Below are 13,619 nucleotides of genomic sequence, written 5' to 3'. Positions count from 1 at the left end.
CTCAGATGTACAAGGATCCGAGAGAGCTGATTAGTCCAAGGATAGCCATGTTCTGTAAAGAGATTCTTGCTGTGATCATCTGTCTAAATTGTGTTGAGGATAGAGATGTAAACCTTTTTAAAAATTAATTATTTTGAAAAAATTTATTTATGGTGAAGGTACATGTAATGAATGTGATACAAAGTTAGGAGGTTTTACTAGAAAGCCAAATCTTTGTTTTAAATTAAAATAAAAAGAACCTTTTATTTAAAAGTTTCACAGCAATTTGCATTCTCCAAAGGGTAGATCTAAGTCAGATTCTGGCCCAGCCCTAGATCCAGCCCTAGCTGGGAAATTTCGAGGAGAAATTCAGATAGAAATGCTACCCTCCTGTATTTACAGCCTAATGGGTATCTGTTCACTTCCAAAGGTCTTTCCTTCCCTGTAGTTCTTAGTATTTGTCTTGATAAACCAAACCATCTAGGCTCCCATATTTTCTCCATATTATTATGTAAAATTTCAAGCATACAGAAAAGTGGAAAGAAGTCACGTATCCACATCTCACTACCTCGATTCTATGGCACTTTGCTATGTTCACTTTATCACATATTTATCCATCCTTCTATCTTTCCTTCAGTTCATCTTTTTTAAATGTGTTTCAAGGTAAGTTGCAGTCAGTACCTTGTTGCAATAAGCATGCATTGCACTATTTGTTTAAGGTGTTCTGTCTGTCTCTCAACTCTTTGTTTTGAGATAAGTTTAGACTTGCAGAAGAGTTACAGAAGTATTGGACTTCTCTTAAATCCTTCACGCACGGACTTCCCTGGTGGTCCAGTGGTTAAGACGCCACACTTCCATTGCAGGGGGCACAGGTTCGATCCCTGGTCAGGGAACTAAGATCCCACAAGCCACAAGGCCAAAAAAGAAAAAAAAAATCCTTCACCCAGCTTCCCTTATGTGGACAAACTACATAACCATAGAACAATTATCAAAAGTAGGAAAGCAAGGGCTTCCCTGGTGGCGCAGTGGTTGAGAGTCCGCCTGCCGATGCAGGGGACATGGGTTCATGCCCCGGTCCGGGAAGATCCCACATGCCACAGAGCGGCTAGGCCCATGAGCCATGGCCGCTGAGCCTGCGTGTCCAGAGCCTGTGCTCCACAACGGGAGAGGCCACAACAGTGAGACGCCCGTGTACAGCCAAAAAAAAAAAAGTAGGAAAGCAATATCGTGGAAATGTTATTAACTGAAGTGCAGTCTCTGAATCTCACCGACTGTTCCACTGCTGTCCCTTTTCTGTTCCAGGATCAAACGCAGGACCCCAGTTTGCACCGAGTTGTCTTACCTCCTTGAGTCTCCACCGTTCTGCAGCAGCTTTTCCCTCTCCCTGTCTTTTAGAACCTTGACACTTTAAAGAGTACTGGTCAGTTATTTTTTAGAATGTCTCTCAAGATGGGCTTGTCTGATGTTTTCTCCTGCTTAGGCTGAGGTTACGTACTGCTGGGAAGGGCAGCACAAGGTGATGTGCCTGTCTACGTGCATCACGTCAGGGGCACGTGATGTTGATGTGTCCTGTTACTGGTGACGGGACACGTGATGTTGATGTGTCCTGTTACTGGTGACGTGACCTGGATCACTTGGTTGAAGCGGTTGTCTGCTAGTGAATAATAAATATCCTATTCCTGCTTAAACTTCCTCTCACTGATTTTAGCATCTGTTTGTGCATTTTGCCTGCAGCAGTTAGTACTGTGCTCTAGCGGTGATTTTCTATTTCCTCATTCTTCCTGTAAGGAATCATTTGTGTTATATTATTATACTTATTGTTATATTTATAGCCCTTATTTGTATTAGTATGGACTCGTGGATATTTATTTTATTCTTTGGGTTAGTCTATTACTATTATTTATTTTGCTGCTCATGTTATTCCAACGTTGATCATTGGGAGCTCTTTTCATCCCCCACCCCACCAAAGTGCCAAAGCACTTTCTTACTTTGGGGCACCACAGATGATCCAGGCTTGTTTTTTCCCCTGCACTAGCTGTGGAATCAGTAGTATTTAGAAAACGAGATCTGGGTGCGAGGCGTACCCACTACTACTGAGGTTTCACCTCCTCCAGCTCCTCTCTGGACAGAGCCAGGAAGACTGTATGTATGTGCACCAACCCATACGTACACACGTGATGATTATTTCTCTATCAAAAATCATGAGTTTATACATGTACAGTAGTTTCCAAATTGCTAAACCGTACCCTGTGAGAAGCAAATGTAGCAGAGTGCAGCGTTTGTGTACAGTCCTTTTTGTGTTTAGCCTGAGAGTCTCCACTCGAAACAACATTCTTCTCACAGTTACTTAGGTCAGCTCCTTTTTTCACCTCTCTCTCGTTGTGGTTAGGTCATGCTTTTGTAATACAGTTAGATTAGTTTTATCACAGTTTGCATTTCATTCCCCCCCCACCCACAATTCCGGTTGATTTTTTTTTTAAGTATATGCATAAAATTCATTCTCTGTTTGCTGCATTGTAGGGTGTTTGGCAGCATCCCTGGCCTCTACCCACTAGCTGGTAAGGTCCTAGTAGCACCCCACTCCCCTAGTTGTGACAACCAAAAATGCCTCAAGACCTTGGTATGTTGGCAAAACTGCCCCAGTTGAGAACCAGAGATGTGGTTCTCACAGTTTTATTTGTCTAATTTCAGCAGAGAGGTGGAAACTATAAGTGAAAATCAAATAGGAAATTGTAACTGTTGCATGTTGGCTTTAACATAATTAATCATAGTTATTTTAAATGACCTGTCAGATAGTTGCAGCATCTGTGCCATGTCCAAGTCTGGTTTATTGATTACTTGCTATCTTGATGCAGTGAGCTGGATGTATTGTTTTTTCTTGCTTTTTGTATATTTTATAATTGTTGAAAGCTGGGAATCTTGTGTAGGACAGCAGTTTTATGCCTTGACATGGGCACCTCTTTCCTTCTAGGTGTTTAATGTCAGAGTTTGAGTTAATCTGCTCAGGAGCTGGGCTGGGTTTGAGTTTTGTTGTTGCTGTGATGTCCTCAGTGCACAGCAGGCTTCCAGTTGCTCTGGTGATACTTTGTGTTTAGAGTGGGGCGGGTGCTCCAGAGGATTTTTCTGTGTCTGCCCTAATTTCAGCTTTAGGCTGTCTTTTGCATTGCATCTCAGGAAGGGCATGTCTCATACTGTCTCAGCAGTTTCAGCTGAGATTTCCTATTCATTTGTTGAGAACATATTTTCCTTTATAATGTTGAACATATTTGCAGTAGCTGCTTTAAATGCTTTTCTGCTAATTCCAACATATAAGTCATATTTGGGTGGGTTTCCATTTCTTTTTTGAGTATGAGTCACTTTTTCTTTTTCTTTGTATGTCTAGTAATTTTGGATTGTATTCTGGGCAGTGTGAATTACACATCGTAGAGATTCTGAATTCTGTCTTATTCCTCTGCAGAAAATTGGTTTTTGTTAGCAAGCAGTTAACTTGGTTCACCTCAAACTCTAACCTCTTTCCTTCAGTTGAAATAACTGTTCAGCTATTTTTCCTTAATTCAACTCCTTGGAATCTGAGTGCTTGTGGATTTCAGAGGTCAGTGGGATACGAGCAGAGTTTATATACAAAATTTGTGATTCTTTCCTTTCTGGTATTTCCCCAACCCCCTTGCTTTCCAGCAGCTTTGGTTGTCCTGAGATATCTCCTCTGCTTCTTCGAGGCAATGATAAGACCCTGGGTTTTCTACCAAATTTCAGCTGCCCTGTATGGCCTCAGGTGGGGCCTACACTCACACCTATAGTCATAAAACTAGGAAACTCACCCAGTGCCAGTTCCTTCCAAATGCAGATTTCTTTCATTTTCTGCCTGCTTTTAGTTTCTCTTCAGTGCTTTTAAGTAGTTGATGTTTGTATGTTTTCAAGATATAACAGTTATTTTCAGCAGGAACATTAGTGTGTTTGGAACTACTCCTCAATGAGCAGGAGTTGGGTATTTAGGCTCCTATTTTAATTTTTTTTAAGAGTCTTTTTTTTTTTTTTTAATTTTGTATTTTATTGTATTTTTTTTGGCCACACCACGCAGCTTGCAGGATCTTAGTTCCCCGACCGGGGATCGAACCCGTGCACCTTGTGGTGGAAGCTCAGAGTCCTAACCACTGGACCGCCAGGGAAATCCTTAGGCTCCTATTTTTATTTTTATTTATTTATTTATTTATAAAAGATTTTTTGATGTGGACCATTTTTAAAGTCTTTATTTGTTACAATATTGCTTCCGTTTTATGCTTTGGTTTTTTGGCCCCGAGACATGTGGAATCTTAGCTCCCCAACCAGGGATCAAACCTGCACTCCACATCTTTCCCTGGATATCTTATCGGGTCCTCAAATTGCATGTGTCCTCATCTCTTTCCCTCCCAGAGTCCTCTTCTTCTCTCTTATCTCTGTATGTGGAACCTCCTTTCTATCTCCACCATTTCCAGGTGGTCAGCAAGTCTGTTGATTCTGCCTCATTGAAGAGCCCTTGAATCTGTGTACTTCTCCCATCTCCCCTGGTACCACCTGGGTCCAGGCTCTCTGCTCTCTGCTCTGGGTATAACTCATCACCCTGCATGCACTGTTGCCCTCCCACCCCCTGCAGCTGGAAGGATGTCCACCCGAGACACCATCACTGGCTCCATGTTGCCAGTGGGTGAAGGCCACACTCTTCAGCCTGGCCTGCTTTGGCCTTCCAGCCTCGCCAGCCCTCACAGCACTGGTGTCCTAGATTTCCTTTGGTGTCTGCTGAACACTGTGCTGGGAACACGCTCTCCCTTGCCTGTATAAAAGCTATTAATTATCCTTCTAGTCTTAACTGAGATGTCGTTTCCCGAGGAGGCCTTTCCGGACCTCCTCTCAAGAGCAGGTCACGTCCCCTGCTGTGTTCCCAGAGCCCCTTGTACTGCTTCTTTCCTGCATCCCTCACGCGCAGCGATTTTTTAAATGTCTGGCTTCCGCTGTAGACTCTGAGTTCCAGGAGGGCAAGTTGCTGCCTTCTTTCCTCCTTTCTCTGACCTTTGCATCATGCCCAGTGCCTGGCAAGTCATGGACACCCACGTGGTTTTTGTTTAATGAGTGGATTAAAGACAAGAATAGCTCCATATGGCAATAGAGTAGACCTGATTACTGTAACGTCAGCTCTCTTCTGCCTGCCACGTCTGATTGTGACACACTAATCTTATTTCCCAAAGAGGGATTCTCCGGCAGTTTGACGTGAAGCTGTAATCTAGCCGCTGCTGCAGCAGCGGAGGGGCCTGTGCTCGTTTCGTGGCTGGTGTCGCAAGCAGCAGTGAGAACACCACCCGGAGCGGCAGGCAGCGCTGTGCCCATTGGAAGGTGCCTCCGAACAGTGCCTTTTTGTACCTTCTCAGAAGGGCAGCGTTGGCCTGTGCCAGGGACTGTCTACTGAGTTGAGACGGATTTGGATCCTTACACATGCAGTGAGAGCAGGCCGCACTGGGTGGGCGGCAGGCCTGTGCACCGTGCCTCAGTCGCGCACCTTCCATGTGCCCAGTGGCAGAGACGGAGATGGGGCGCCTCCCGCTTGCTCTCGGCTGGCACCCTCCTTGTTCTGACCCGTGTGTCTCTGTAATCTGTCCTCATTTTCCTCATGTGCTGTGTTCTTTGGGAGATGAAGGCTTCAGGGACATGACCAGTCTCGTAACTGTGAAGTGGACATTTGGACTAAATTTAAAATGTTGACTCCTATTTCCTACTCTCGCCATGTTCCACGAACTTTGCTTTGTCTGTCAGTCTGTGCATAATGTGCTCTTCCCGTGAAGAGGAGTGCAAGCACCACAGAGTTCAGAATTTTGACCGATGCTTGCTGGTGGGCTCTGCGCCGAGGCTTTGTTGGTTCAGGATAAGAAAGGCGCAGTGGCTATGGGCTGTGTGAGTCCTGTCTTCTGGAGCCTCCCTCCAGAGTGCTGTGAGGTCACAACCACATAGTCCTCACACGCGTAGAAAACACATTTGGCATGAAAGATGTGCTCTCCTTGAAAGATGCTGTGATAGGCCATTACTTTTGACATCACGATATTCTGAAAGGGAGTAGTTTTTAAATTGTTAATTCTTAAAACGAAGTGCTGATGGGGCTGTTTGACTGGTGTCTGGTTGATCCCACCTTTCCCCGTCCAGTGTGTTTGTTCTCAGACAGGACTAACTGTCTTCACTTAGCCCAGCCCCATCACATGTCCCTGACACACTGGACCAGGCGGGACACATCCAGCCTTCCTTGCTTGTTGTCCTGGCCTGGTGACAGCCTCGCTGGGCTTGTCACCGAGGTCAGAGGCGGGCCAGCCTGTGTCTGGGGCACGCATTTTGGGGAGCAGGTGCTGAGGAAGGGGTGTCAGACTGGGCCCAAAGGCTGGTGAATTTGGCCGGGCTGAGGGGGCAAGGGAACCACTGTGCCAGGGCTCGGGGAACTTCAGAGACTCCAGCTCAGCCTGTGTTCAGCGAGAACAGGCAGAGCTGTGCCCTTGACGGGGAGGCAGGATCTGGTTGTGTCCCTCCTGAGGGTCCTCGCTGCCCTCAGACTGAAGTCCTCATGCCAGGCAGTGAGGCTCTTGTCAGTTAGCCACATCCCCGCTTTAGAGCTATCCCCCTGCTGCCCTCTCTGTTCCCCCCCCGCCCCGTGGTTCAGCCATGCTGGGATTTATTGTCCTCTAACTTGAATGTCCTTCTACCTCTGCTCTGAATGTCATCTGGCTGAATACTGTTCCCCAGCCCTGTTCTCCATTAGTGAAGCCAGCCATCTGACAGACTAATTCATGTCATTATGCTGCTGAAGGCTTCCTGATGCCTGAAGTCGAAGCAAATGGCTTCTACCTCTGTGGCTTGATAGATCTTTTTATTTATTTATTTGGTTGGTTGAACCGGGTCTTAGTTGCAGCTTGCCGGCTCCTTAGTTGTGAACTCTTAGTTGCGGCATGCAAGTGGGATCTAGTTCTCGGGCCAAGGATCGAACCTGGGCCCCGTGCATTGGGAGTGCAGAGTCTTAACCACTGTGCCACCAGGGAAATCCCTCTTTGTGGCTTGATAGTGCTTTATCATTCTCTTATTCCAGTTTCCATCCTGACTTGTCTCTGGTTGTAGACACGTATGGCTCCTCCACTAACTGTAGGCACACAGGGCAAGGCTTTGATTTAGTTTGTACTTTTAGACCTAGATGCAGTGGGGGATCTTGGAATTTTGGTTGAATTGCATCAGAGGTAAGTAGCAGTCGGTGGTTTAGAAGTGTTCATCTGTGTTGCATGTCTCATCCCTAGAAATAAAAGTTGAATGAGATGTTTTCCCTTGGTCCTTGTCTATGGGAGTTGTTTTGTATAGGGGACTCTGTGGGGAGCCGTTGAGGTGCCCTGGATGGGAAGGAGGGACAGACGAGCCTCAGGGGCAAAGTGAGCAAAACTCACCTTCCTGCTGCCTTTGCCTCTTGAAATTCAGGGTCAGGTCTCTTTACTGTGACGCTTTCCACCCTGTGCAGAGCATCTACTAAGAACATCTTCAACCAGCCGACCTGCTTCTCTGCCGAGAGTACCTGCCATGGAAAGTGCCAAGACCATCTCAGGTAATACTTTTTATCTGAAATTTCTTTTAAAAAGATTCTTCCAGAAGTTTTAGTGATGGTACCGAGTACTTTCTCTTTAGGTTAATTTAACCTTAGTTGCCTCTTTAGTTGATTGTTTTTCACTCTGAATTTCCCCTGTTGTATCTTACACATTTCATAGAAATCACATTTCGTGGCCCTGATTTCAAAAATAAAAAATGAGAGCTAGATAGTTCCATTCACTTAACAAGTGTTCATTAAGTGCCTAGAGTGGGTTAGAAGATACACTGAAAATATAGGTTCATACAAGTTGGGTAGCTGTGAAAGGTTAAAATATTTATCACAAGATGTGTCATGACTGTTTTTGAAGGGTTATTTCAGAGCACACCAAAAATTCTCCAGAAGCCCGATTTTTCCAGTGTTACAGCCATTTTACAATGATGAATTTGATGGGCTTACTTTTTCAGTCTCCTAGAGCTAACTCTTCAGTTTATCAGTGTTCATATTATTTTCCCCTTGTGGCCTTTTTTTAACCCTTAATAGCTCAACTAGAAATTGGACCAGGAAAGGAGAGATTCTTATAACCCTGCCTCCTATGGTGTGTGCCCCGCTTGTATGTGGGTTTAAGTTAGTACAGTTTTTGTACATCGTAGCTGGGTCTTTAAATCAGTGGGAAGTCCAGCCAAAATCACCACCCCCAAAGCCCAGATCCAGAGCCTTTTCCTGAAACAGAGTTCTTCTGATTCTTTCTCAGTCTGTTTCCTCTGTTTGATATAAAATTATCAAAGGTGTTCTCATCCAATTTCCTAGCATACCACTTAAAAGAAACTGCCGATTTAAGGCATACAGAGGTCTGACATTGAAATGAAAAGGCAGAATAATTATAAAATTATGTCAAATATGCAAGTGGATCACTCTGATAAAGTCTTGTAATAGGAGAAAGCATGTCTCCTCTCGATCTTTAAACACACCTCTTAGCTTTTGCCGAGTTATAGTCTGCTGTGGCTATCCTAAAATCATCAGGAGAAGTTTAGTCAATGAAAGGGTGCAGTTCCAGTCATCCGGGGGAAATTACTGGTGTTTGGCATGATTGCATTACGGCCAGCCTGGGATGATGCAGTAATGGCTCCCTCGCTTCCAGCATCATCTGACGTGAGAGACTCTGAGGTCAGGAGCCTTGTCTCGCATCTCACGTCATCGTGGCCAGAAAGCCGCTTCTGTTGTGGCTCCGTTTTCAACGGCTGCAATGGCTGCTTCCACCTCCCAGTTCTCAGGACTTTCGTAATTCCAACAAGGCGTATTGCCTTACGCTTTCAAAATAGGACTTTCCTGATTGTTCTTATCCTCGGTAGTTGACTTGACACGACACCTTTTGCTTTTCTGTTTTGTTGATTCATGTTTTTTAAAACGTGGCTTGGGACTTCCCTGGTGGCGAAGTGGTTAAGAATCTGCCTGCTAATGCAGGGGACATGGGTTCGATCCCTGTTCCGGGAAGATCCCACATGCCGTGGAGCAACTAAGCCCATGCGCCTCAACTACTGAAGCCCGCACGCCTAGAGCCCTTGCTCTGCAACAAGAGAAGCCATTGCAATGAGAAGCCCGTGCACCACAACAAAGAGTAGTCCCCGCTCACCACAACTAGAGAGAGCCCACGCGCAGCAATGAAGACCCAAGGCAGCCAAAAAAAAAAAAATCTTGACCCAGAATTAAGCGTGGCCCTGTAACAAAGCATCTTTCCTTTCTGTCTCTTCAGCAGTGTTTTTGGCCACGTTCAGAAGGGTTGTGTTGATTTTGGTTGAGAGTGAATGTTGCTTTAGTTAGCCTTTGGCTTTGGTCATGTTTGTAGTTGAACGCAGGTTTGCGGGGGACTCACTGTGGGCCAGGTGGGTGCTTTGAGTGTTAAGGGTGGATGAGACACACTCCTTGCCTTCAGGGAATGTGGGCTTCTGTGCATATTTCAACAACTGTACCTTTTTCACAGTTTTTTTTGTTTTGTTTGTTTTAATTTATTTTTATTTTTGGCTGTGTTGGGTCTTCGTTTCTGTGTGAGGGCTTTCTCTAGTTGTGGCAAGCGGGGCCCACTCTTCATTGCGGTGCGCAGGCCTCTCACTATTGCGGCCCCTCTTGTTGCGGAGCACAGGCTTCAGATGCGTAGGCTCAGTAGTGGCTCACGGGCCTAGTTGCTCCGTGGCATGTGGGATCTTCCCAGACCAGGGCTCGAACGCGTGTCCCCTGCATTGGCAGGCAGATTCTCAACCACTGCGCCACCAGAGAAGCCCCCTACAGTTTTTTAAAATGGAAAAAAAAAAAATCCTTTCAAGTTATCAGTAAGTTAAAGAGAATGTTAGTTTTTCCTCCTGTGTGATAATTTCTGCTCTTTTGGGGACTTGCTGAAGAAGATGTCTCAAGAACTCAGCTTAAAATGTTTTTGCTATAAATTGCATAATGGCTGTTTCTTACACTCAGTGTCCAGACGAAGCAGTGAAGAGATGAAGCGAGATGTCTCTGCACCTGAGGGCACGTCTCCTGCCTCGCTCATGGCCATTGGTGCCACATCGCCACAGCTGTCCCTGTCCTCCTCCCCCACAGCCTCCGTGACCCCCACCACTCGAAGCCGGATAAGGTAGAGGACAGTAGTTAGTATTGGTGCATTTCATGCCTGCCGTTCCTGGCCTTTTGAAATTAAATGATCAGGTTATAAAGTAACGGCATTCGAGCACTGATGTATTTTCATTCTTTATGTGTTATTTAGTGTTTTCTGATCTAGTCTTCTATGCCTAGAATTGGGAAAGATGATATGAAAGTGAAAAAGTAAAGCAAAGTAAAAGAGAGAATTATTTTCCCCAAGCAGCTGGTGTTTTTGTTTTTTGTGGGGTTTTTTGGTTTTGGTTTTTTCAAGTAGAGAACAGCTGAGTACAAAAGTAAGTTTAGTGAAAACGGGGTGTGGATGGAGTGTTGGGGAGGCTGGAAGAGGGGAACTCGAGCGAGGCCTTGAGGGTGGGGGACCGGGAGGAAGGTGAGCGCTACTGGCAGGGCCAGTGACTCCAGTGAGTGCGCAGGAGGGCTGAACACGAACTGGAGGAGGGATGGAAGTGGGTTTCAGAACTTTACCGTATACTGACTTACAAGTTTGAGTAAAAGTGGGATATTTGGTGTCTCAAACTCAAATTATATGCTCACTTATACAACCCAGCCTGTCGGGGACCGACCTCTTAGAAGAGTGGTCCCGTACTCAGTGCGGGTCAGGCAGGCCGGGTGCAGTGGGGAGGGCAGCTCAGGCTGCCCTGGCCAAGCCCGGGGGAGCGCTGTCTGCGCTGGGGGGCAGGGCCCCCACTCTTCCTGGTGCCCCACTTAGAAGTTGTGAGCCTCCACACGGTGTCTCCTGGCCTTAGCTTCCTTGTCGTACAGTGAAGGTGTTCCAGGAGAGCAGCCTCTGCTCTAGGAGGCTCTCTGCTGCAGCTTCTCATTGTGCCCATAGACTTTACTCGTCTTTGATGCTTTTTAAGCTGTTTCTATAACAAAATGGCCTGTGTGAACTAGAGGAAACCTTTCACAAGTGATTGTAGTAGTTACTTTTATTTTGAGCATAATAGAGGTTTTTTTTTTTCTTTTGACTTGCCCTTTTGTTTTCATTCACATATCACCTTTATCTTCATTCTCATTTCCTGTGATCAGTGGTGTTATAACAAACTTCTTTGAACCCTTTAAATCAGGGCAGCAATCGGTGGGCAGGTACACGAACATAAAAGTATATTTCTTCAAGACAGCAGTCTAACTGCAAGTTGAAATATTTTCATATTTTACTTTTGGTTCTAAATAAAAATTGGTGCTATTTCAGTGCACCTCTCACTTGGAAAAGCTTCAGTTCTACATGTGTTCTCTTTGATTTCCTACCGTACTTTGTAGGGTGAATCTGGACAGAATAATAGTAAGCCACCTGTAACATCATAACCTCTAGGGCAGTTACTGGACTGTTGAGTGTATGGGTCGTAGGGCTAGAATCTCCACTTGTGCAGAGTCATCACTAAAAATAGACCAGGCTTTTAAGAGTGTGCTGCTTGTCAAGAAACAGGTTGTCTTACAGAGTGCTCCTTGGTATTCTGTTCTGCTTCTAGAATAGTTTCTGGAAGGAAGGATTGGGTACTGGAGGAGTGGGTTGTATGCCTCCCCTGCTCCATCGCCAGCGTGATCACAAAATCTTTTTTGATTCAGTGTCTGGTCTGGGGCAGGATATTTATTCTGCCTCCAAGGCAGTCGACAGTGCCCTAAAGTACCCTCCATATAATTTTAAGAAATGAGTAAGGTATAGCCATTGATTTTCTTTTTCCCCCCAAGCTTCTGTAGTTGGTCTGTCCTGTAGTAAACTCTGAAGTTCCTTGAGAGGCAGGGTCTCTGTGTTGCTCACTGCACCCTGCCCCGCACATGCACATGGCCTGGCACAGTGGTGCTGTGCCAAGAGAGGGTCCTTCCTTTGTTCCCTAAGTGAAAATGAGGAACCCAAGATGCAGTGGTGCTGAATCTTTGCCAGTTTCCGTGTGGATAATGAGTAGAGCCCCCTACAGATGGCAGAGCCCCCTGATGGTGGTGGGTCTGTGGGACCCATAAAAATTGACAGGAAAAATCCAACAGGTGAAGGTACATCTTGCCATTGGTTGCCTCTGAGTGTGCGTTTGTTCTGTTCAAATGTTCTGTTGTGTTGGATTTCTGGTTTAGAAGGGTGCTCAAATAAGAAATATTTCAACTTGGGTTCCTTATTTTCACTTATCAGGGAAGAAAGGAAGGACCCTCTCTCGGCGTTGGCAAGAGAATATGGAGGATCCAAGAGGAACGCCTTGCTGAAGTGGTGTCAGAAGAAAACCGAAGGCTATCAGGTAGCCCCATGGTTCTTTTGTCCCAGGGGAGCAGCTGCCACGCCAGGTGCTGACGGCGCAGCTCACCTGAGCAGTGACGAGTCCTGCACTGGGTTCCAAGTCTACCCTGAACGTGGCAGAGTATCCCTTGGATGAAATAAGTTTCTTACCTTTCCAGAGTAGCTAACCTTTACAGTACTCTTGTTCAGCTGTTGTAGCACTTTATCGTTTAAGTCCCAGTTAATTGCTTTTGTTAAGGCTTCATCTGGACTAAGAGTGAAAATATATTTATTTTACTTTAAATTAAGATCTTACTTATCATTGATATGTTTAAAGTTTTCTCTTAGCTTTTTCCCCTTCCCACTGGGCTGTCTTTGTGCCCTGTCATTTCACATCTGGACTGTTTTATAGCCTCTCCTTTCTTGCCCTGTCAGTCTCTCTCTCTTTTTTTTAATTAACCTTTTTTTAAAAACTGAAGTGTAGTTAATTTATGATGTGTTAGTTTCAGGTATATAACAAAGTGATTCATTTATACATATATATATTTCTATTCTTTTTCAGATTCTTTTCTATTATAGGTCACTACGAGACATTGAATATGGTTCCCCTTGCTATGTAGCAGGACCTTGTTGTTTATCTTTTATATATAGTAGTTAGTAACTGCTAATCCCAAACTCCTAATTTATCCCCCCCACCCCAACACACACACACAGACAGTATCCTCTCTGGTAACAGTAAGTTTGTTTTTCTGTCTGTGAGTCTGTTTCTGTTTTGTAAATAAGTTCATTTGTATCATTTTTTTAGATTCCACACATAAGTGATATCATATGATACTTGTCTCTGATGTACTTCACTTAATATGATAATCTCTATGTCCATGTTGCTGCAAAGGGCATTATTTCATTCTTTTTTATGGCTGAGTAGTATTCTATCATATATATGTACCGCATTGTTATCCATTCATCTGTTGATGGACATTTAGGTTGCTTCCATGACATTATGCTAAATGAAATGGGCCATACACAGAAGTACAAATATTTTAGGATTCCACTTATATGAACTCTGTAGAATAGTCACATTCATCAAGACTGAAAGTAGAATGGTGGTTGCCAGGGGCTGGGGGCAGGGGGTGATGGGGATTTATTGTTTAAAGGGTACAGAGTTACAGTTTGCAAGATGAAGAAAGTTCTGGAAATGGATTCTGGTGATGGTTACAC

General features: G+C 44.9%; 1 protein-coding gene across 2 annotated transcripts in view; it reads left to right on the top strand.

The window, feature by feature from the left end:
• The window catches only part of SPECC1L (sperm antigen with calponin homology and coiled-coil domains 1 like), a 92,148-nt gene that overhangs the window by 44,368 nt on the left and 34,161 nt on the right, over positions 1 to 13,619 (top strand). For both annotated transcript variants that reach the window (XM_065889272.1, XM_065889271.1), the window contains exons 10-12: positions 7,490 to 7,573; positions 10,019 to 10,175; positions 12,321 to 12,423. In XM_065889272.1, the coding sequence (XP_065745344.1) occupies positions 7,490 to 7,573; positions 10,019 to 10,175; positions 12,321 to 12,423 (344 nt within the window). The remainder of the gene's footprint in view (positions 1 to 7,489; positions 7,574 to 10,018; positions 10,176 to 12,320; positions 12,424 to 13,619) is intronic.

Source organism: Phocoena phocoena, chromosome 13, assembly GCF_963924675.1.
Source record: "Phocoena phocoena chromosome 13, mPhoPho1.1, whole genome shotgun sequence".
NCBI classification, from domain to species: Eukaryota; Metazoa; Chordata; class Mammalia; order Artiodactyla; family Phocoenidae; genus Phocoena; species Phocoena phocoena.
This window is presented reverse-complemented; position numbering and strand designations above follow the sequence as displayed.